This window comes from Amphiprion ocellaris, chromosome 15 (genome assembly GCF_022539595.1).
Source record: "Amphiprion ocellaris isolate individual 3 ecotype Okinawa chromosome 15, ASM2253959v1, whole genome shotgun sequence".
Lineage (NCBI taxonomy): Eukaryota > Metazoa > Chordata > Actinopteri > Pomacentridae > Amphiprion > Amphiprion ocellaris.
This window is the reverse complement of record NC_072780.1, coordinates 11,686,111-11,710,525: the sequence shown is the minus strand read 5'-3', so window position 1 is coordinate 11,710,525 and position 24,415 is coordinate 11,686,111. Positions and strand designations below refer to the sequence as shown.

At 38.3% G+C, this 24,415-nt stretch overlaps 1 protein-coding gene across 2 annotated transcripts in view; it reads right to left on the bottom strand.

The window, feature by feature from the left end:
* vps50 (VPS50 EARP/GARPII complex subunit) overlaps positions 1-24,415 on the bottom strand; it is a 117,357-nt gene that overhangs the window by 50,026 nt on the left and 42,916 nt on the right. For both annotated transcript variants that reach the window (XM_023277468.3, XM_023277466.3), the window contains exons 13-16: positions 14,380-14,512; positions 4,809-4,900; positions 4,529-4,623; positions 669-767 (exon numbers count right to left, since the gene is read on the bottom strand). In XM_023277468.3, the coding sequence (XP_023133236.1) occupies positions 669-767; positions 4,529-4,623; positions 4,809-4,900; positions 14,380-14,512 (419 nt within the window). The remainder of the gene's footprint in view (positions 1-668; positions 768-4,528; positions 4,624-4,808; positions 4,901-14,379; positions 14,513-24,415) is intronic.

The following is a 24,415-nucleotide window of genomic DNA, read 5'->3' as shown; positions in this document are numbered from 1 at the left end:
CACTGATGGGTGATTTCTAGGGGAATGAATCAAGCCTAATGCACACAGGAAGCCTCCTAGCGAGTGGCGCAGACGTGAGTGTATGTGAGACTTTTCATAGTGCTGCTGGTGTCCACCTCCTCCTCCTCTTGTCTGGGTCTGTCACCTCTAACGCAGTTTTTTAGTTACTATTACAATTTCACTCTGAGATAACCCTCATCTCATCACCTCGAACCCACAGTTGTCTCCCATCGTGTCTCTGCAACTCCTTGCTTTACCGCTTTGTGTCACAGGCATGAGGCTAATTAGAACTCTGATATTTAAGCGTTTTAGCAACGATTCTTGACAGGTAACCTTAACACTGATCGATGCAAATCATGTCTGATGATGTGGCGCTGTCTGTGTGAAAGCATACATATTCATGAGGTTGGCAGGGGGTTATGTAATCAAGACACATATGTGCTTCCAGCTCATTGAGTGTTGCCATGTAATTACACGTCTACTCCAAAACAGGGTTAAGCTGGGAATAGAGGCAGCCAGTGGTTGTGATTGTGTGCAAAAGTTTCTCACATGCAATAACAACCTGCTGTTTTAAGAGCATGTTTCATCCACTCATCTTTCATGTACTGTAAACACATATGCTGTAATTGTCACATGATCCAGGTAATGATCAAATACAAGCAACTCACCTGTGATAGTTTTTAAAGTAGTTGACACTCTGGCGTTTGATGGACTCCTGCAGGACCTCTGACTTACTGCCACAGAACTCCTCACCCACCTGCATCAACCTGAAAGAGAAGGTCAAAGAGAACAAATGATGACAAATGACAAGAATTGCAGCTTTATATCATTGCCAGTCAAGCTGCAGTTTAGCTCCATGTCTCTGAGTCATATAATACACACACTGAAGACTTTGACGGAATTTAATAAAAAGTATTAAGTGTACTTCTTGGAAAAACGGAACTTCAGTTTTGCCAAGAAATACACCTAATACGTTTAAATAAATTCCTTCTAACACTTCTGTGATTTGACTTTGCTTTGTTCTTAGTTCAGAGAGAAATGTATATGCTCGCGACTGGCAGATAAAGGTGATTCTGACAGAACACAAAGTTGCATCCATGGTAGCAGCAGCTTTGAACAGATGTTGCTGCATAGAAGCTACACATTGTAAAACACGGGTGTTTCCACACATCTTCAAACTGGCAAAACAGAAGATCTATACAATCACAACAGCTTCAAGCTTAGTGTCATCAATTCAGCATCCCAGCAAATGTGAAATATGGTCACAATCTCACCTTCTGTTCATGAGTGATGGCTTGAATAATGATCAGAAAAGTCTTCTTGCATAACAATAACATGTCACAGTGAAGTTAACCTTTAACCTTTGGGATATAAAATGTCCTCACTTGATCATTTCATCCTATTAGACATTTATGTGAAATTTGGTCATGAATGGCTTGATAATTCTTGAATTATAGTAAAAAATGTGAGCCCACAGTCACTTTGGATTTTGGTCTTTTACCACCAAAAATTTAATCCATTCATCCTTGAGTCCATGTGAACATTTATGCCAAATCTGAAGAAATCTTCTGCAGGCATTTCTGACATATGGCATTCATTCACATGAATATTGTGGATGGATGACCCAAAAACATAATGCCGTCAGCCAGGCATGCACAGGCATAAAAATGGTGGGAGTAGATGAAAGACAAAAACACAGATAGATGGATTTGGTGAAACTAATTGGGCAACAAAGAGGAGTGGCTAAAAAAACAAAACTCCCCCAAAAAATCCAATTAGCCCAAAGTGTAAAAATAAATCTCCTAGAGAAAGATGCTGCACCAAGGAAGCCAGAGTGAAAGCTGCAACGACCAAAACAGTTTTATCAGTGACAGCAGGAAAGAAGCGGTTCACTCTCACTAGGTCAGCTATAATGAGTACGTAGTGAGAGGACACAGAGTACTGAGAACAAGACGTTGCCTATTAACCACTCCCGGTAGTTTGTGCTTGATATTAACTTTACTTACAGAAATACACATTAATGCACATAAGGATTTTAATGATAACAGTAAATACACTTAGGTGAGGACTAATGTGATTAGGGACCTGATTTGATGAGTGAATTAAAAATGTTCTCTTTGTACATGTAAAGTGTGCATTTTAAATAAATCGTTCATTGAAAGTATGCTTTTGAAGTTAAAAATGTGCAAGTCGTTTTCTAAATTTGTTGTTCATATTATTTTTGCCGATACAGAAAAAAAAAAAATCTTTGCAGCTGTATTAAGAACAGCCCTTAGCTTCAACACCTCTACAGGATTACTGCTGTGTGTGTGTGCGTGTGTGTGTGTGTGTGTGTGTGTGTGTGCGTGTGTGTGTGTGTGTGTGTGTGTGTGTGTGTGTGTGTGTGTGACTGACAGCTGAGCCAGCGGGGGCACAGAGACACAATGTAAACATACTTGCTTTGGTAACTGTAACTCGCCTGTCAACACACTGGAATGCAGGGGTTCTCAAATTTATTACTCAAAGGTGCGTATCTGAATTATATACAAGGTTAGACGTCCGGAACAATTAGCGATAACAAAATGAAACGTATTTAATTTACTAATAACTTTTAAGCAACATACATTCTAGTTTGAGACAGTTAGAAATGGCATTGTTTGTCTCATCTGAAAACAACTGCATCAGTGTGACTCTTGAAGTCATGATCCCACCACAAATTACCACACTTATAGTAGTTGTAGAAACTGTGCACTAGTAATAAATAAGACACAATCTGTATATGTAATTTAGAAGCTAACGATGACACTGACGTTAACCATGGGGGAAATAAGCCAGAGTAAAGCTACATTCATCTAGGGACAGGGTCGCTGTGAATCGTCTCCCGCTACACTGTATTTTCAACGTCACTAACAAGTAATTGTTCAACAGAAAATGTATTCCACAATTGAAAATGTTACACTTCATGCTGCATTGTTGACTGGAAACAGAAATCAAGGATGAATTTATGATCACAGACCTAAACGGGGGCAGATAAATTTAAAGTTTATAAAAAAGGAAAAACCTCAACACCAAGGATGCCCGAAAATATCAGACCACCGATATTATTGCCCCAATATTGGCATAAAAATGTAATATCGGTCAATATCATTATCGTTTTTTTTGCCCTGTCTAGATTTCGCCGGCATTTAGCGGCTCATAGCGGGAGGGAGAGAGGGACAATGTTTACATTTCTAAAGCCTGGTTGTATTTGAGAATGCATCCAATGGGGCATCACAATAAAATTAGGCATGATGTGTTAATTCCATGACAGGAGATTTGTGTTTTTACCTAAAATTAGTTAAATAGGCCACATATATCGGTATCAGTGTCAGTTGATATTGGAGTCAGAAACTGAGAGTTGGACAATATTGGTTATTGGCAAAAAAGCCAATATCAGACATCCTTTCTTAACACCTAACTGATGGGCAGTGATTTGAAGATGAAGTAATCCAGCAACAAAAGCAACAAAACCGTATCAATGTTAGTCGTAGAAATACTTTGATATAGCCTCCTTTAATCCATTAGTATTCATTAGTATGACTATATGTGGACTGTCTTTCTGTTTGGTCCGGACATTAAGAAGCACTGGGTTACAGTTAGCAGTGGTGTTCTTTATGTTTTTTTTAAATGGCCTGATGATGATACTTGCAGCTGAATGTATTAAAAACTAAATCATGATTATTGGTTTCAGAACCAAAATTCATCATCTTCAGCCTCCGTACAATGAAGGGACAAACGTGGAGTCTGTGAATAGTTATAAATATTGGAGAACAAGTATTAGTAAGAGATTATGCTGTAAACACAGAAATGTTGTACGAAAGGAGACAGGGGTATCTTTACTGTGTTTAGATAGGACCCTGATGGAATTGTTCTTTAAAAACTACACAGAGTATTTCTCCATAATCTGCTGGTTTGGTAATCTCACTGTGAAACATAAAAACAACTGCAATGTCAGAAACAATGATAAGATCACAGGAAACACAGAAACCTGATCTGTGTCCACACTGAGCTCAGACGGTGATCATCTCTGTATGCAGGGTTCACTGTTGTGCCTTCAGGATAACACTATAGATTATCAAAGATTAGCAGTAATCCTCAAAAATACATGTTTGCTCCCCGGGCAATCAGATCATTAAATAGTCATAAAGGGAATTTTGCAACTTTTAAATTTGATCATAATCACTTTGCTGTTTAAATGGGTTGACAGACATTTGCATTATAGTTTCAGTTCTTATTGTCATTTAAAGTTAATATTAAGCTTGCTACTGGAGGACTGAGTGTGTGTGTTTGTGTACAACTGTGTTTTCCTAATTTGAGTAGGTTTGTGAGTATGTGGCTAAACACATGGTTACTCTGGCAAAGAGCAGAGAGCAGCAGTATAGGGAAGTGCTTTAGATCAACCTGATAAGAGGAAAAAGAAGCACAAAAAGAAGGTGGCAGCAATCACAAGATAAGGAAGACCAATTAGTGGAAACAAGAATGAGCCAACTGCACTGGTCTCCAGGCGTACCTGCTGATGACATCCAGTACCACTATGAAATCGTCGTATTTGAAGTTTGACATGTCTGTACCCAGGATGTAGGCCTTCACTTTCAACTGGACATCCTGTGGATAGAAATGAGAGGAACAGGGTGACTTGTGAGAGGACAACTTGTGACTGAGCCACTTTCACTGGAGCGGAAAGCTTCAAGAAAATAGAGAAGGACAAAGGAGCCAGGAGCAGAAGGAGAGGACGAGATGTACTCCTAAAAATGGGAGAGACACAAAGAAGTAGACGTTTTTCTACATACCTGCCAGATCCGTGTCAGTCCGTGCTCCAGTTTCTTCTTTACATAGCTGTGGTCCACCATCAACTCATCAGACTCTGCTGCTGCTGCATCATCTACAGGCAATCAAAAAACACACAGATGAATTTTAAAAAATGTATGTACTGCAGATGCTAATAAAATTCTCTTTATTCCTATCAGTTTCATTTAGCTACTGGCTGGCGGTCATTTCCGATGAAAGGAAACTCATTCAGCTGTGATCTGACAGGATCAAAATCCATACAAAATTTTAAAATAGACTTTTGCAATAGTGGACAAAAAAAATGCAAAACTATCTTTTGCTCATGTTAAAAACGTGATTCGAAAGACACCTTCTAATATCACTAGGGAAAAGTCGATCTGCAGATCTGGCCCACTTAAATGTTGTCAAAGTCGAACAATGTCAGCTCAAGACTCTGTCAGACTTTTTGTAGTGGCTGCCAGTCAGCGTCTGACAAGAGCGTAGGTCATATACTCCTGAAAGAGACAGAAGGCTGACTGACAGAAACCTAGAAACCAATAGGACAATGCTGAATGACAGTTAAATAAGGTGTTGGAGCCCCATTCACTGTCAGAGTCAGACATGGTTCCTCCTCTACAATCAGCTCACTCTCTTTTGTGACTTTTTTTTCATCTCTCGGATCAGATGTGGTACAGACACTGCAGAGGCAATAGTGTCGAAGCAGCAGCAGCAATACTTTCCTTTAGCGGAAAATTGCTTCAATAAATCTCAAGCTGCTTGTCCAGTTTGAAGCGGATTTCTTTTAGAAAAGCCAGCAGCAGTAAGCCTGTGAAGTCAACAAGTAAGTAGCTGTCAATCCCAAATTAAATTTTATTACCGGAATTATTGTGAAGACAGAAAAAAATGTTTTAAGTCATGGATGACCTCTGAATTATATTTGTTCATATATTTTGTCTTGTTATTTATCACTATATTCACAGAGAATCCTCTTTTAGAAAAAAGTGTCACAATTTGTCTAATAAATATCAGTGTAAAATCTGGCAGAATTTTTACATAAATGACTTATTCCTTGTTCAGTTTCCAGTTGGATTACAGTGAAGACACCTGTAAACATGGAGGCCTCAGTCCTGGTTCTGTCTGCAGGAAGAAAGGCCGTATCTCCTGTAGCATCCCAATAAATAACTCAGTTTTATGGTACAGCACTCAAAGTCATATAACACCCTCAATAAAAAGACCAAAGATACAAAAATGTTTCTACAGCAGATGAGCTCATAAAACAGAATTACTCAATGGTTAGTTAATGCGATCTCCCTAAACAGCCTGAAATTACAGAAGCAACTGAATCCCTCTGCATGGTATGATGAAATTAACACTACTTTGGTTGGATGTAAAATACGCTATGGTAAAGCTTTTGATTGATTATTTTGTTTTCAAAGATAGCTAAAGTCATTCTATTATTTAAAGCAAAGAAGTCTTCGATATTTTTCTTCAAGTCTTAGTTCTTCCTTGTTTCTCCAACCTGCTTTTGTAACACTCATTTAATTTCTATGGCACAATTCTAACTCACTGATGCAATATCAACTGATGTTAATGAAGTTTCACAAGATTTTCATGCAGGTCATCAGGATATTTTGCTTGCTAAATTGTCCAGACATGGCTTAAGAGACACTGTGCTGAAATAGTTTGAGGGTCGCTGACAGCAGTATGTTACTATACACATGCACAGTTAAAACAGCATGTGGAGTGCCTCTGGGTTCAATCATTGGACCACTGACCTTTTCAGTTTGTATGAAGGACAAGCAGATACTTCTCACATCTTAGCAAACTGTTTACAAAGTAAAAGATCTAGTTTAATTAAATTAACTACCTGTTCCCATTGAGCAATGTTTCCATTATCACCATCTTTTAAGTGTTTCATGTCACTAAACTGCAGGCCTCTGTTCATTTATGGAATTTTGTTCAATCCCAAACTACTTCACTCTTTATTTCAATTCCCATTAGACATTTTGAACATCTTTATCTTATCTTGTCCTTTACGTATTTTGCAGTAGTCTTTCTGTGCTTGACTATTTTTAATGTAATGTAATTTTATTTTTCTTTTCTTGACTGTATCAAAGGTGATTTTTCTATGAACTGCTAGCTTTCTTCCACCCACTATGAATATTTTATATTTTTTACGATAATTGAACTTTTTTAATGAAAACAAACAAATAAATAAGAAATAAATAAATACATTATGGCCAAAAAACCTGCAATATATGCGATTAGAGTTTCTTCTTTACACTTGAATATCAAAATTACACTTGAATATCCTAATTACTATGCATTACAATAAATCTGACGATATTTACACGTACACTACCATTAAAAAGTTTGGGGTCATCCAGACAGTTTCATGTTTTCCTTGAAAACTCACACTTCCATTCATGTGCTAACATAACTGCACCAGGGTCAATCAGCCTTTCAACACCATTAGCTAAGACAATGTAGCATTAGAACACAGGAGTGATGGTTTCAGGAAATGTTCCTCTGTACCTCTATGTAGATATTCCACTAAAAATCAGCCGTTTCCAGCTAGAATAGTCATTTACCACATTAACAATATCTAGACTGGATTTCTGATTAACTCAAAAATGCTTTTTTTTTTTTTTCAAAAATAAAGACATTTCTAAGTGATCCCAAACTTTTGAACGGTAGTGTATTATTCAGGCAAAGTGAGAGGAGGACTCATTGTGTTTTTCTTATTCCAGGGAGAGATGGCTGAAACAACTAAAGTCTTAAAAATACAAACACATGATATAAGTCAGCTCAGCTCCAAAATCTTCCAGCTGTAGTCAGATGAGAGTATCTGTGCACTGAACTTGCTGGGTCAGGAATTTGTTTGCAGAGCAAAAGGATAAATATTTTCTGCAATTTTGCCTAAATGTTGCACTCAAAAAAACTCAACAAATCAATAGGATAATATTACTGTATACAAAAATAGCATACAAATCTGAGGTTCCTTTTCAACCTGAGGATCTGTGGCAGCGAAGGTATTTTCATAAAGACACACTGGAGCAAAAAGCACATCCATTAAAAAAGTACAGGCATAAATCTTATTACGCCCACAAGCTGTGTAAATCTCATTATATAAATATAATGACAAGAAAGGAAGAAAGAGCAAGTGGGGACAGTTAAATCGAGCCATTGTAAACTAAAGATACATCTATTCAGTCTTGCTTTTATGTAGCATTTCAAATGTTATAGTTTTAGACTTATTTTTGCTTTTCTTATCATTATGTTCTATTGTATTGTACTAAGCGTTGTATTTTTGTAATATTTTCATATTTCACTATCTTTATTGCTTGTATTATATTTTATTGATGTTTGATGTCTTAACTATTCACCTCTCATTTTGTTTTATTCAGTTAGTTGTGCATTAGTCTCTTAATTCAACAATTACACAAACCTGTGCTTTTTCAATTGCTTGTTAAGCACTCCATTTGTTTGAAAGGTGCTAATTGAAGTTGATCGATTAGTTTAGTGAAAAAAGAAGAAAAATACTATTAAAAGGCACCTCAAGCAGTTGAAAAAGAAACACTTGAAGATGCAAGAAATACGGTGCAAATGTGGAAAATACCATGCATTCTGAATTAATCTAAACTCAGCATTCATTATTTTCTTTTTTAACTGACACAAACACATCAAAACAGCTCAATCCATTTGTGCTATTTTTGTCTTTGCATGGCCCATTACACATTTACATGATTGTTGCAATGTCCAGCAAATTGACAAGGAAAAGTTTGCTAACAATCTTGAGACTGCATCAAACCATGAATCGTGTCATTAACAGCATCGTGACTCAAACCAGTTGTGTGTTGTTGTTTTTTTAAACAGCACTGATTCATCTACAGGTGTCATGGAAATGATCAAACGTGCCTTATTCCCAGGAGGAAGAAAAACTCTTCTCCTGTCACCAAGAATGGATAATGATCGCTTTGAGCAGACCGGTAAGATTATTTGGTGGACAAGGAGATACCACTTTCACAATGGCAGATCAAATTTAAATTCTGGTCGGCAAGGATATTTTTGCACCTATCGCGAACGATTATCTTCTCCGCCCGCAAACTGATTGCAATCACCACACTCAGAAATGTGACAGTAAGATCGTGCTTTTTCTACGTGTCTGAACTTTGATGAAATATGTGGTCTTATTCGAGTCAGATTCCTACTTCTTGGGAATGTGTTCATAATGCATTTTAAATTTAACCACTAGACATATTTTCCTTTTACCTGCACAATCCCTACTGTCATTTCATCACCATGGCATTAGATTTCTAATAATGTAACTGTCACTGTGTGTTTTCAAAGTCTGTCCCTAAACCCAATAAGACTGGTTGTGATTTGACTCATTTATAGGGACAGAGCTGTTGAAAACAACTGCATCATTCGCTCAAAGAAAAGCGAACATAGGGCTTGGGAGAGATTGGGACACGGTCACTCAGCATATCTGGGATTGATTTAAGGAGCACACAGTCAGCAGTGAGAGTAAGGGGCTGTGAGGTGTGAGCAAAAAAATTCAGGAAAGACAACATAAAGGTTGTGAAAGCTGAAAGTCCTGGTGAAGATGAGGGCGCAAAGACTGTGAATGACTAATTGAGGACAAAAATCTGAGATCAATAGCCGTGTAAGGACTGCGTCGATGGAAAAAGAAGGAAGAGCAGGACCTGTTTTCAGCACTGTTAATGCTATTAACTAAAAATTAGTGTGGTCTAATTGCAAACTAAAAATAAACTTGTCTGCCAAAACACAGAAAATAAATGATGTATTTGATCACTTGTAATGTATTTCCATATCATGTATTTGCACACTGCCCACCTGCTGAATGTGCTTGTAGAAAAAACAACAAAGTATCTACATTCTGTTCCATTACAGTTAGAAACTGTGAGGTCTAGCTGCTGCTTCACATAGCAAATGAGAATTCATAGTGTGTTTATTCCATTTAACAAAGTATTCCTTCTTCCATTTATCCTCTTTTCCACCATGTTATTGAAAGGACCTCTGTACATGCCCATTAATTACCCTGCACAATGCTGTTGTTGTCACTGCAGTTCAAGTCAATGTAATCTCCCACTGCACACCAGGTGAGGGTGTAGACAGCTACCACAGGCTAACTGCTTAGAAAGCCTTAATAACTGTGATTAGAGCAGAGGAAACGATAAATGATAGGGAAGCAACCTTTGCCAAACCATAGGCGGTAACCAGTGTTTGACCTCTGGAGGCAGTTTGGCTAACAAAGTTACTGGGTGACTCACAGGGCAGACCACCACAGGGGCCCAGGCTTCCCACTGGTTTCAAATTATGACTCATATGCAGAGCACGATTTTGCATTAATCTGTGAAAGTTTAAGAAGAGAAAAGTCAAAGCAGGGCTCATGTTGTTAGCCACATGCATTAAAACAATCAGCTGGTACATGAATATGCATGAGATCTCTCAGGATGTCCGATGGTGTCTTGACCCAGGATGCTGGCAGTGGACACTGTTGCTCTTTTGGGTTGTGGGGATCACTGTGTTCCAGCTTGTTGACACTCAGTCAGATTGTGATCTGGGGAGTCAAGAGGTCCCTGACCTCCTTAAGCTTTTCTATTTCTATGGTGGATCACACCCTCCTGCTGGGCAAGAATGCTGCCATCAGTGTGTGTGGTAAATGTCAAAGGAACATCCAACATGAATGCCAGTACCAAAGGTATCTGAGCAGAACATTGCATTCTAACTAGATGATTAATGTAATTTATTTCACCTGTCAGTGGTTTGAATGTTGTGGCTGCTTAGTAGACTCCTAGTGGGCTCCATAGAGGAGGTGGGTGAGAGGAAGATGTTAGCAAAGCTCACATCCATCATGGACAATCCCTCTCACCCACTGCATGTGACTGTGGGGTCTTTAAGCAGCTCCTTCAGCAGCAGACTGAGACATCCACCTGGCAAGAAGCAGCGCTATCACAGGTCCTTCATCCCATCTGCTGCAAGACTTTACAACATCAGCATCACTGGCTGATGTTAACATAAACTGGACTATATCATATCATCATCTCAAACCATGGTAAAATCTGCACAAAATTGTTTTTTCTTTTGCAATGCTGCCATCTTGCACTTTTACAGTTATATTTATTCCACAAGCCAATGTATGTTGCTGTTGTTTATAGTGTAGTAATAAAGTATTTATTCATTTTCATTCTTCATTCCTCTTTTCATTTGTACATATTATTATTATTATTATTATTATTATTATTATGTTTAGTGCTGTTGTGAAAGATGTTGCTGCTGTAACAATGGAAATTTCCCCTGGTGTGGGGAGCAATAAAGGATGATCTTATCTTATCTTAGTATATATAACAACCTAATCTAAATGAAATCATTGGGCCGTTCATCACACTGAAATTGGTGCACAGTGAGCAGTATTTCTGTAAATGAGATTAAACATATCTAGATAAATACTGTTGACAGATACCAGAAGAATGAAGGGATGCCAAAATGTGATAAGAAACTGAAATTAAATTTACAAGCAACAAGCTCTACACAAATGGGCAATATTGACCTGTGGCATTGCACCACGTGTTTAATAGATAAACCAATTAATTTTAAAGGATTACACTACATCCCACTATACACTTGTAAATAATTCATTTAGTGATGTCTTGATGCTAACTGAGCATAAAAAGCAGATCCTTTGATTCACACATGAATCAATATGTATTGTAAGTGTGGATCTGTGTATAGTGTCTAACCTCCCACCTGAAATCCCTTTGACAATGTTTGAAGGAATTGCACAGAATCAAATTACTGTGGACACCTGATCGATCAGCAGAAATAAACTAGATTCAAGCGGTGTCTCAGAAAAAAGAAAGATATATGCATTAAAAAAATAATAATAATTGTGATGTGAACTAGCGGAGGTCAATAAACTACAGGTTATTTCACATAGCTTGGCTGCCATATGAACATTAATGTGGTGTGAAGGCCAATTCACACCCATAACAGAGGAGGCAGCCTCCATACATTACAACACCAGCATGGTTCATGTCCATGCTCTGTAAGAATGCACAAACTGGTTATTTAGTTCCACACAGAGCTTTCACACATGTGGAGCCCCCACCGTGCCCAACGGCCATCGGTGCTGATCACACATGACAGGGTTGGCGCTACAGCAGCAAATCCACTTTGTCAGGTAGGGAGACGACCCTGGCCTCTTACTTCATGAAACAACCTTTCCTTTCATCAAGCGGTGAGATTAATTACTGAAATATCACACCGACCAGCGTGATATATCAAGCGGTCGCAGCCGCTCACATATCAATGGGATGGTCTTTATGCTTTCTCAGTGAGGTGATAGGTGAGATGTGTCAGAAAGAGCGAGAAAGAGTGATCTTCAGTGGGAATGACTGCAGGGACTCTGATGGCCTCTTGTGCGAGATGGAGGTCACGGTCACCGCAAAACACTCTACGACAAATGAGTCAAAGCTCATACAGTAAATCACTACTCTGATGGATCCCCCACTTTCACACTCACACACATGTAAGTATGAAGACAGAAAGGTGAAAACAGGGACAATGGCAGGGTCGGGGACACCTTTACACGCAGGACAGAGGTGACAGCCAATCAAACAGTGAGATGATAGATGCGCCTCATGAAAGGGAATACGGTGGACGTCCTTTCCCCTCTGAGGACAATGGCATCTAATGAAGGATCCTGAGAACGTAGCATGTCACCAACCATTCAGGACATCCTTTGTGCCCTCATCCATTCCCCTAATGAATTCTGTACAGTACGGAAAATGGAAATGAGCTATCTTTCAATGCGTAGTGGCAACACGCAAGCTAATGTGACAGGTCTCCATTTACATATGATCCCTGGCCAAATCCTTTGGCAAAACAAATTATATAAGCAGTGATGAAGTGAAAAGTGCTATAAACTTCATCCTGAATAATTCTTTTATGACAGTGGTAAGAAATTGAACTTCTCGCAGAGTTTAATACTAAACCACAAAGTATGTATTGCCTTGACGTCAGAGCTTCTCAGGGCTGATGTTTGAACAGTCTGGCTGACTTTGGACAGATGTGCTGCACAGTCGTCTTGCTGTTCCTAATGTGCCGTAACGTGAGTGCAGCTACACCCATTTTCCAGTGGAGAGGCAGCGTAATTTATACTGTTTTTGTCACAAACTATACAAAAAGTTATTTACTTTATGAAATGACTTAAGTTTTAGATATAGATTTCACTGGAAGGAGAAAAAGGTCTCTAAAAATGTTAAATAAAATTAGCATTAGGAAAGAAAAACATCCAAGATTTCAATTTAGTCTGGGTGCTTGCCTATTTCTGTCAAGGTGTCTCTAAAGAGCACAATTATTACCTGCTGCACCTAGATTGGAAAGCCCTGTTTACATGATCAAGGACACAGAACAAACTCAAAGTCATACATGACACATTTCCATAAGAAAAAAAATACATCATTCATGGTTCATCACCTCTGCATGTATTTCTCCTTGAAATCAACTGGGTCATATTAATTCCACAGTGTAAATTTAATAATGTCAACATACAATTTATATTCATATAATTAGTATTCAGATTCTTAAGTTCTTTATTAGAAGTAACCCCTTGAGATGTTGCATCTCATTTTCAAGAGGGTCTTTAATGACAATAATACAATACAGACACAGTGAGACGTTTAACAAGAAGACTAATAATAAGATAATTAAACTATTCTAAATGTAACAACAAAGCAGACACACTAACAAACAATAAATACTAAGCTAGACAAAGTCAGGAGATCATATTCTAAGCCAAACATGATGGAAAAGTATTCAAGTACTGATGTCAATGATAGCATTAAATATCTAATGTTGCAGTTTAAATTTAATAACGCTACAAAACAACACTGCGTCATTACGTTATCACAGAGCTATTATATCACTGTAAATCTAGAACGCACATCTCTTTGTGTTGTTGCAAAGACAGTGTCATCAAAAGTTATTATTCTCCAGGCTCTTTCAATGACCTCTACACTGAAAGGGAACTCAATAAATGCTGGAAAGTACATCCACTCTGTTACCCATAATGCTTTCCTGTTCTGCAATGAAGCACGAGCACACATCCAATACTCTCCTCTGTTTTCACGCAGTAGGATTCAGTCACTCCTTTCTATAAGCTGCTAAGCTGGTAAACCTACTGTATGTGGAAATCATACCGCAGTTGGGAGACTGGAGTGTGAGAAAAGCTGACCCAATTTTCACCACGTCTTTGTAAACTGATTTTGTGAGGTACTATTTTTATTGCTTAAGAAATTCAGAGTGTGAAAATGAAAGAAGGAAAGAGAGCTTGAGGCACTAAATATTAGCTTGTGTAAGACAGTAGGTGTTACCATTGTACAAATAATGCTCTAAGAGACCTAAAATGTGTGAGGTCATTACTCTATCTTAAATTTCTGAATCTGTAATTACACCAAGATGCTATAAAATCCTTTAACAGGGAACTGTGCAACTTGGCCCAGAAAAAATAAGATGCTGAATACAAATAAACACAGAATGATTGCTAAGATAGGATTAAATAGGTCCTACCTGGGGTGGGTGTGGTCTCCTGTTTGTCATGCTCCTCGTGCCACTGCATAGTGCGGTGGTAGCTCAGCATCACCTCCCACAATGCCTTGCACAGATCCGTCAGGCAGGGAATGTAGCTGTCTAAGGTGATATGCTGCCAAAAGAGAGATAATGAAAACAAGGTCACTGATGGTAGCCCGCAGTACTTTATTTCTCATGCCTGTATTGTTTGGACCAAATAAAAAAGGATGATTTGAGAGTTATGAAACACAGTGCCAGGCTACTTTAATAAAAATTGCAAGATTCAGCAAGACACTGACAAAACAGTTTATCGGCTGTCCTCTGCATTACATCTAATTAAAATCTGCTTACACTAATCATTCAAGGGCACCTTTGGAAAACATCTATTTCTGTATCACAAAGACCTCTTTCATCTTATGTAAGAGCTAATTAATGTAAGGACAGATTAAAATAAGGACATTACTGAGAGGGTGTCACAATAATACACAATGCAGAGATTTTAAAATCCTTCTGATGTACGACACATTATGTGAGTTATTATGTTACAGTATAATATCAAAAACTTGTTAATGATTTCAAATTATAGACAGATGACTCTCCTTTTATATAGTTGTAATAAAGTGAGATAAAATATTGTTAGTATGTGTGTATTTGTGACAAACACTATCCTTTTAGCGGACACGTAAGAAAGTAAATGCATACCCCTAATGCACTGTATGAGTGCTGAGGCAACATCACTTGTGTCAAGTTCAAATGCATACATTCTCTCATATATGAGATTTTTGAGCATCTGTACAGCAAATGCAGCATTGTAGTTACATAATGTGTCTATGCAGGTGCATAACCATTCACTGTCTGTGCATCAGCTTTGATATAATGTTCACATTTTAGGCCCAGGGCCTAAAATGAGTTATGGCTTTCAGAAAATTCCAACTTCATTATTTCTACCCATTATCTAACCGTGTTGTACAGTACCTAGGAGTATTCCATTTTAATTTACAAATGTTAAGAAATTATTATTGATAATTCTGTCAGTAGTATGGCTAATGTCATAAAGACAACTTATATGTCAATTATCTCACAACATGAGTAACGCACTTAATTTTGATGCTCTTACATCAGACAATAGACTGTATAAAAGATGTGGATGTAACCACTGATATCATTGACACCCAGTTGTTGAGGACAACTCTAATAAAGCCTTGGGTTTGGCATTTTGGAATCACAATTTCATTTTTCTGGAGCTTGAAGTGACTGTCACTGAATGACAGGTGAATCCGACTGAGAACTTGAGGACACGATACATGTCTAGACGGTGGCGACCTAAATCACAATGTAGGTTCACCCTAAAATATACCCCGTTTTATTGTGTATTTTATCCTAATTGGGACTATAATTTCCTAATGAACACCATGCTTTATTGAAGGACACTTGAGACCACAAACTCATTAGGAAAATGTTGACTGAGGTAATAAAGTAAGTGAGAAGTACGGTCATTTTCTCATAGACTTCTGTAACATCCAACTTCTTTTTGAAACAGAGAAGTTGCCCCCTGCTGGATATTAGAAAGAATGCAGGATTAGGGCAATTCTGTGTTGGCTTCACTTTTCAGACCCTGAGGCTACATCTACTTCTTTTATACAGAAGGAAAAATACATGTGTTAAAATAAAAGTTGGTCCACCTAAGAGAAGTCCAGCTCCCAAACAGTAGCTACTGACACAGTTCAAGGCTCTACAATCAGCACACAGTCCTGTCAACATGCTCAGAGCAAAATAATTGCAACCAGATGAAAACACACCATCAGCAGCCACACGCTATTCTGTTCAAACTGTGATAATGAATACGTGTTTGTAGACCTTTGCTACATTTCACAAAAGCATTGTAATTACAGGCCACAAGCCTAACACACTGATGGTTGGAAGGAGGTGAAATCCCACCTGTACTTCCACACTCAGATAATGTTTTTGTCTGGCATATCCAAGTCATCCTGAGTGACACACCACCACTAACCAGGAAAATCTCTTAAGAAAACATTTCTTAGCAAAACATCTTAATTACATTTACGACTGCAAGCCATCAGCATGAAAGTTTAATATACTGGGGCCATCACAAAAGATTATGTTTATCACAGAGCTTCACAACAGGCATGAATCCGCTGTTGTGAAAACGTATTGTTAGAGATGGTGTTACTGAAATATTCATTTCTATTAAATTCACCAGCCAGTTCTAAGAAATACATCACCACTACCCTGAACACTTGAGTTTAACGGAAAATTAAAACATCATTAGCGCATAAAAAGAAAAGTGGGAAATGTCAATTATTTATATTCTATGGTGTATTCAATCTCAAAATACTGACGATAAGGTGGTGCTTTGATTCACACCTCACTGCTGCACATTAACACATCCTGCAAAATCTCCAGTGCAGGCAGTCAGTTATGCTCTTACCAGTGGAATTAAACATTCCCTGAAATTTGCTTTTTACAGCACTCAAACTACATATGTATGAAACATGCTGTATTTCTTACTGTGTGATCACACACAATGGCAACTCATTTGCAAATTCACATTTTAGCAGTAAAAAAAAAAGACAACCCTGAAAAACATAATGATGACAGCACTGTTCGCAGGGATAAATAACAGTTTTAATTATCTGTGCAAATAGTCAAACCTTTTTTTGGAAAAGTAGGTGGTGAGGACATGGCAGCTCCAGCATGTGGAGTCATTTGCACAAAGAAACCTCCAAAATTACACACAAATAGCAAATGTCATTTATGAGCTGAGAGTGTGAGCACAGTTTGAACCATGAATACGGCAAACTACAGGCTGCAGTATCAACCAGCCATCTGGTAACACAGGGAACAGCTGGAACACATTTTGGAAATCATCTCTATTGTGAGCTCAGTCTCTCTTGGTTCAGTGAACAGCAGAAGGTTCTGTCATATTCTAATATTTAAATTTGAGTCAAGATTAGGACGAGGTCAAAAAAACAGAGCAAGGAGGCGTTATTCTCATATCATCAGTAATGAAAAACCATGATCACACTGTCATAAAGTGGATTTAAGAGTTACACGAGGTGCAGTCCAGCTGCAGTGGTTTTACTGATTGCCCAAAGTAGTTTATTTCGAGTTAATGCAGTTGTTTATATGGCTCCATACTGGCGTCATAGCTACAGGTATAACATAGTGTGATAGCACTGTGTGACTGAAAATTTCCAGTCTACCTCTCCCTGCTGACACCTTAACAAACAATATCAAACATCTCAATACACTTCTAGATTCATTCCAACCAAACAAGTATTTTTGGGAGTCTATTTTAAAAACAGGATAGAAACGGGAAGAGGTGGGTGACTTGAAAATGGTTACAGCTAACAGGAGGGCTAAAATTAGGGTTACATCATACTGGAAAAACAGATCTTTTTCTTGCAATATGGGAAAAATAGAGGAATTTTCACCAGATGACTTCAGTAACACTATCTAGAAAGAATCATTCTAGAATGACTGGTGTGAATCTGCAGGGATTTGCATCTGTCTCGAAAACAAATACTGACTTTTTTGAGTGCAAATTGTTTGGAAAATTTCTTATATCATGTAACAGTGACAAAACTATTCAAAATACCCAATCTATCCCAAATTATTTTGATAACATCAGCTATTTATCCCAACTATTAATTGGTTTTAGAATAACTTTGTACTATGTTCCTGCTACTGTAGATATATGCATTAAAATAAGACAAAATGATGTTCGCATTCATCTGAATTTTGTGCATCTCTAAGACACAAAAGATAAAATAAATTGCACCTAAAACTATTCACTTGCTGAACATGTTTTTATTCATACACACTAGAATTTACCACTTTTCCCTGATCATCTTATGCTACCAGGCAGCTGTGCACAAAGAAGCCTCTAGTCTTCACTCATTTCCTGCAGCACAGCTACTCAGAAAGGTGTGTGAATAAAACATTACTTTGAAAAGACAGAAATAAGGTGTTCCAATATTAAATTTAAGAAAAGTGAAACCAAGGGATGTTATCTTGATGGGCTGTCAATTACTGCAGTCAACTGTGCTGATGTATTTGTGGGAATCCAAAATAATGATTCTGATTAATATCCCAATAATTGCGAAGCCCAACAATTGACCTTCTGTTTATTTTTTCGGAACCAGAGCTGTCTCTTCTGTGCTTATCTCCTGTTTCTAGTCAATGTTGCGATGCAAACAAGAAACTTCCTGGCTTATGAATAAAGTCTGTCTAAGAATTCTAAATGGATAAATTATGAGTCTTGTATATTAGTATGGAAAATAATTGGTACTAGCAACAAAAAAGTTGTGACATGATGTGTTTGAGTTATTTACCTTACTTCACATTGCACTTCCTGCGATGTTACTCTTACACATGGTACTTTGCAATAGTCAAAGCTTAAATGATATCATGCTGACCTGTGTAAAATGCTAAGATGCTCTTGGCAGCAGAATTCCCAGTTCCACCCAAAGCCGGACAGACTTTTACTCCAAAGAAAGTACTAACAGTCAGATTTTATTAACATTTTGCTGCTGTATGATTTTTAATGAGTATTATTAGCAACATTCATTTTAATTATATTTCACATGTTAGAATTATAATTTACATGTACAATCTTCAAAATTAATTTGAATTAAATAAGTGCAGATGAGTGAGGCTGAAATTACAAACAGGATCCAGCAGCACAGGCCTCATAGGTAAGCTAATGAACCAGTTCTCACAAAACCTGCCTTACACTGACATTCCATGTTCTCCACCAGCCAACCGTATCACAGCAGCATGTTGCCAAGCAACTGGGGTGATGGGTGTTTGAGTGTGTGGGTTAAGATCCTCAATAAGGCTTAATGAGAAGAAGTAACCTCAACTGAGCCCACACAAAATTGTTGTCCCATCCTGTTTGTGTGTGTGCGCATGTTGAAGGCCACGACTGACATGACGTGGTTTGCATGGAAAACAATTAATAAACTGATGCCAAACAACCTCATTCTCAAGAAGTACAGTATTAAGAACACAGAGGAGGCAGGATCGGTAACTATTTCAGAACAGTCTGTGTTTTTCTTTTTAAGACAGTCACCCATTACTATGCATAAAGCATGTGCCAAGCTGTGGAAACATATAGTGGGCATAAGGAGGGATACAAATGCTAGAAATGCCACAGTTATCCAAGAGAATGCAGTTACAGTTGATTTAGTTACAGTCAACGCCCTCTGCCATTTCTGCAAAAAAGGACAAATAAACAAATTAACCTGTAAAAGATCAAAAATACAGTCAGCAAACTGGAGACCTGCTGTGCAAGCAAAGAAACTGAGTAGAGGCCACTGAAGAAGAATTTCTCTCCCTTTATTCTCTCCTTTCACACACATTCACTTACAGACTCACAACTTGGGGTGTGAACCTGAAAAGTGAAGTAAGATATAGGACAAAATTATATCTAAGAAGATCGAAGCAATTTGGTGTGGTTTGGTTCTCTATTGGAATTATGTAATGAGTGTCAGGCTGATCATGCATGCGCAGTTTGATGTAGGGAAGAAGTGTACAGCCTGACATTAGCTCTCTTCATGTAGATATCATAATCTAAAGTAAGAGAGTGCAGAGGCAGCACTGAAATTTATCTCTACAAAACTTATCTCCCCACTGTTGGATGGTTACCACTGTCATCTAGAAGACACGAGCGTATCACTGATCGCTGTCTAGGCTGCTGCAATATTTAACATCCTTAGCTGATCCAGAGATAATAACCATGAGAGTAGATCACAAGTGAGATTGGCTGTGAAAACTGCTCATAGGGTCAGTCTGTTTCGTTTCAGATAGCGGCGCTGCGCCAACGTCTCAGAATTTGAGTTTTCTCATTTGTTATTTGGGACCTGAACTAAGTTATTTAAAATGTTACGGCTGCATTTTGAGATTTTCCAACTTGGTCATTTTCATACGTTCACTCTCATAAAATGTTTTTGTTTTGGAGCCAATTTAAATTTTCAGTATCTCCAGAACTATAACTCCCACAGCCATGAAATTTGGGGATTTCGCAGGCAAAATTGCCTCTAGCAGATCAAAACGATTGAATGGCTCCAGAATAAGCAAAATTTTCAATTGCTGGCTGTTGAAAACAGAAAAAAGTGCAAAATTTTCAAACATTGGGCCTCAGAGAGTTCCAAAAAGAGTCTGTATATTGATGCATTCATACACATTCATACCAAAAATACTGCCTTTTTAATAAGATATAAAGCTGCCGAGGAATGACAAGCAGCTTGAAACTTTGCAGATATAATGAAAATATACAGACCTCTATGCACATTTGTTTTTGTGGTCCTATGAGTGACTCCACATAACTATTTTGGCATATGTAAATAGTAAAAAACTGGAACCTTGGTTCGTCATACTTGCCACAAATCAAATTCAACTAATGTTGGAGGCTTCAACAGTTGGTGAAATATCCAAAGACTATATTTATGGTGTTTCCACGGTCCGCCTCAGTTTCACTCACGCTTCACCTCCATTGATCAGACACCGGCAAGATGGCGACAGCTGAAGCCACCACACGAAGCATCAAAACTAATGTTCAGGAAACTTATTGGTGTTGTCACAGAATGTTCATCCGTCTTTATATACAGGTAATATCTGTGATCTAGACTAAATGCCATGCCATTTGTTTCCATGACTCTCTTAATCGCGGTGAGATTCCCTGAATAAAGCCTAACTAAACTAATGCGCATCATTACGAAACAGCAATGTTCATAATTCATGAGAAGTGAAAAGCAATGACAGAGACACCATAGATTTTAGTGGCTGATTTTTCTTTGTCATTTTTCAAACCACAGATTCCTAAAAGCAAACACAAATCATCCAAGACACTAGAGAGAAAAATATCTTTAAAACTGGGTATTGTGGCCTGTGGATCAGTAATCAAACGAAGCATTCCTCTTGGAAAAAAATGTAAAAACACTTAATAAACAGCTGCAGTCTTTGGATGTATGTTGCTATTGTGAGAGTAACAACAAACAGCATGAGACCAATTTCCATCCATAAGAACTGGGGTGATAACATATACTGCGTTCTGAAAGAGACTAATTCTGATATGGACCAAACTGCAGCAACAATTAACTAAGTAAAAAGCTGGACACGGATCATGGCTGGCAATGCTCAACAAGAAAAAGCGATATCTGTGTCCACATTCACTCCACAACTTCACAAAAGGGTCCATGCTTCAGATATACAACGGACCCAAAGGTTACCTCTAAAAGTACTACAAAAAAGTCAATACTAGAGCTGTCTCTATCACAAGGAGAGCACGTGGTTTTCTATAACACAGGCAAAAAATATGAAAAGCCTGAAGTCCCATTAACAGCTAACAAGAAGTTAAATTAATTCACAGCATGTAGCCACGCAGTGCAATAGACAGTGCAGCCTTTATAATCACCTTCTCTCCTATGAGAACTCCACAGTGATTTTGGGAGTGAACCGTCCTATTTGCATGAGGAGAAAAGTCAGACAAACCTGGGGATTGTTTAAGAGGCGGCTATCCAATAATGATGAGATGTTGATGTAAAATTAATAAGACCCCTTCACAATCAGATCTGACCTCTCTGAGTGCTCCCATTTCCCCTGAATTTTTAAGGCGCATAACTAAGAGGCGAGTTCAGAGGGTGCAATGTGGCTCTAACATTTTCTTAACCTTTATTTATCATGGGAACAGCATGGGAAGTTTGCTCTGCTCCATAAACACAAAGTTTTCCTATTGCTACAGTTCTACACTATCACAAAAGTTACAGAAATATTTTCTCTACTGTACAGATGTGCTGGGGCAGGTGAGACTTCAATGCCTTGCTCATGAGCAAATCAGCAGGATTTGTTCAAAGAGTTAAGATTATTACAGTACTGACTTCTCAAACCACGTCTGTCAATCTGAGCAATAGGTCATAGGTGTGTTTTTTATACTAGCTAGACAGACCTTGGGAAACAAGACACTGAGTGCTTTTATGCTGCAAGATCCGAAATAACCTCAGAGGGGGGCATGGGTAGGCATTTCAAATGCTCCGCAATCTCAGAAAGGACAAGTTTTCAAGTCCATCTTGAAATTGTTAGCACCTCTTCAAAACTACCTCAATCCACTGTGAGCGTACCACATAAGCGACACACACTCATTACCCATGGGTACCTTGATTAGGTCTCCTTTTGACATTTTTAGGCAGGTGCATAAGTGTCTCAACTAAAATAATCTACCATGAGGAGTCAAAGTAAGCAAAACACTTGATCTTCCCGTAAAAGTCACTGCAGACGGGTTGAAATTGCTGCCAGTGACGCAGATGAGCTGCATTTGAGCGTTCACGTACCTCTTCATTTGAGTGTGCACCTGTGTTTGTGCACACGTTGCCCTATAAATCATCATCACAGAGCCGCGACTGTAACGACACATCCTCCCAATCATAAATTGGTGAGTGTTTGCAGAGTAAAAATGTGTGTTTGTGTTATGAGTAGAATCATCCAGGCAACACACCGTGCTGACAGGGAATCCATCAAACACAAGTAAACACCAGGTTGTGTCTCTAACCAGTGCACTATTTCCTGCACACCATAATTCACATCCATGATACAGATCCAATAAGCCCAAAAGCAGTTTGGTCCACAAGGGGAAAAACTAAAAAGAGAATGGAATAAAAGGTACAGAGTTAAATATGTCACTTTTACTTAAGGTAAGAATATTTTGTCTCACGCAGTATAAAATATTCTACATCGTGGAGGTTAACCAATACATTAGGTAATCTATAGTATCAGCCAGTATTGTCCTGGTACAGATTCATCATGTTGACATTTATGTTGTCCTCCAATATGAATTGTTTTTTGTGCATAGAACATAATGCAGAAAAATATGCTTGTAGTTCTTTAGAAATAGTGTCATCACAGTTTGTCCAGCAGAGCAGCTCCAATTCCATTCTTTACAACACTGTCAGAACAGTCTGCAGCACATGTAGTAGAGTATGTATCACCGTGGAGCAGAGAGTGATGTGGAGAAAAGCTAGTTTGATAATTACTTTGGAATCTGCTAAGTTATTTTTCATTCCATAAGATAATATAAGCTTTTAGTAATACCACAGTGGTGACATTTGGAAATATTTATATATATATGCATACAAAAATAGGTATTGGCTGCAAAAATCAAGTTACAGTCTTCACTATATATACAGCTTCACACTGCTACATAAAAGGCAGGTGAAATATGAAAACATGGCTAAACATTTTCCTGCTCCTGCTGTCACAATCCTCAATCTAAAACTTAAATCCAACCAAAAAAAGCCTTGACCCAGAATCTCTTAACAAATGTAAAAACAGAAAGCTTTTCTCAGGCCCCCAAACAGTAGGGGTTCAAAAACATGCATAAACGGGTAGAAAAAGAAGCAGGAATGGGGGGAAGAGGAGACGAGGAGTGAAGGTGAGAAAAGGTAAGGTGAGGGGTAGAGGACAGCAAAGTGCTGACATGAACACAGCAGGCAGTGCCCCTGGTAAATGCTGTGCAGTCAAACAGTGATGCCAAACATGGAGCTAGACGGTCACGCAGGAATACACAGTAAGAGTTGATATATTATGAGGGACTGTAAAGAAAAAAAAATCCTCAGATGAGGCTGGGATAACCTTTATCTGCACCTCTACACTATAGGGTCGGACTGTAACACAGCCTCTGCGGGAGGAAAGCTTACTACCAGTCACGCTATGGCTTGCCAGGCATTCAAATGTAATTTATTTCAATTTGGACGGAAGAAAAAACGAAGAGAGAGAGCGTGTGTGGTCCACTATGGGGACCACAGTCAAAAAGTGCTGCTGCTGCACTGCATTGGTTCTGTATTGTGAGCAAGATTAATTATCTCATAGTGAAGGACTGTGATACACTGTGCTTCTCACTAAACTAATAACTTTTTCTCCTTTCTCTCAATCACTTTCTCCATGCTCTGTTCCCCTCCTTCATTTCACTCTATTAAGGAGAATCTGAAAAATCTCTTGTCAAGGAATAAAGCATTCTTCA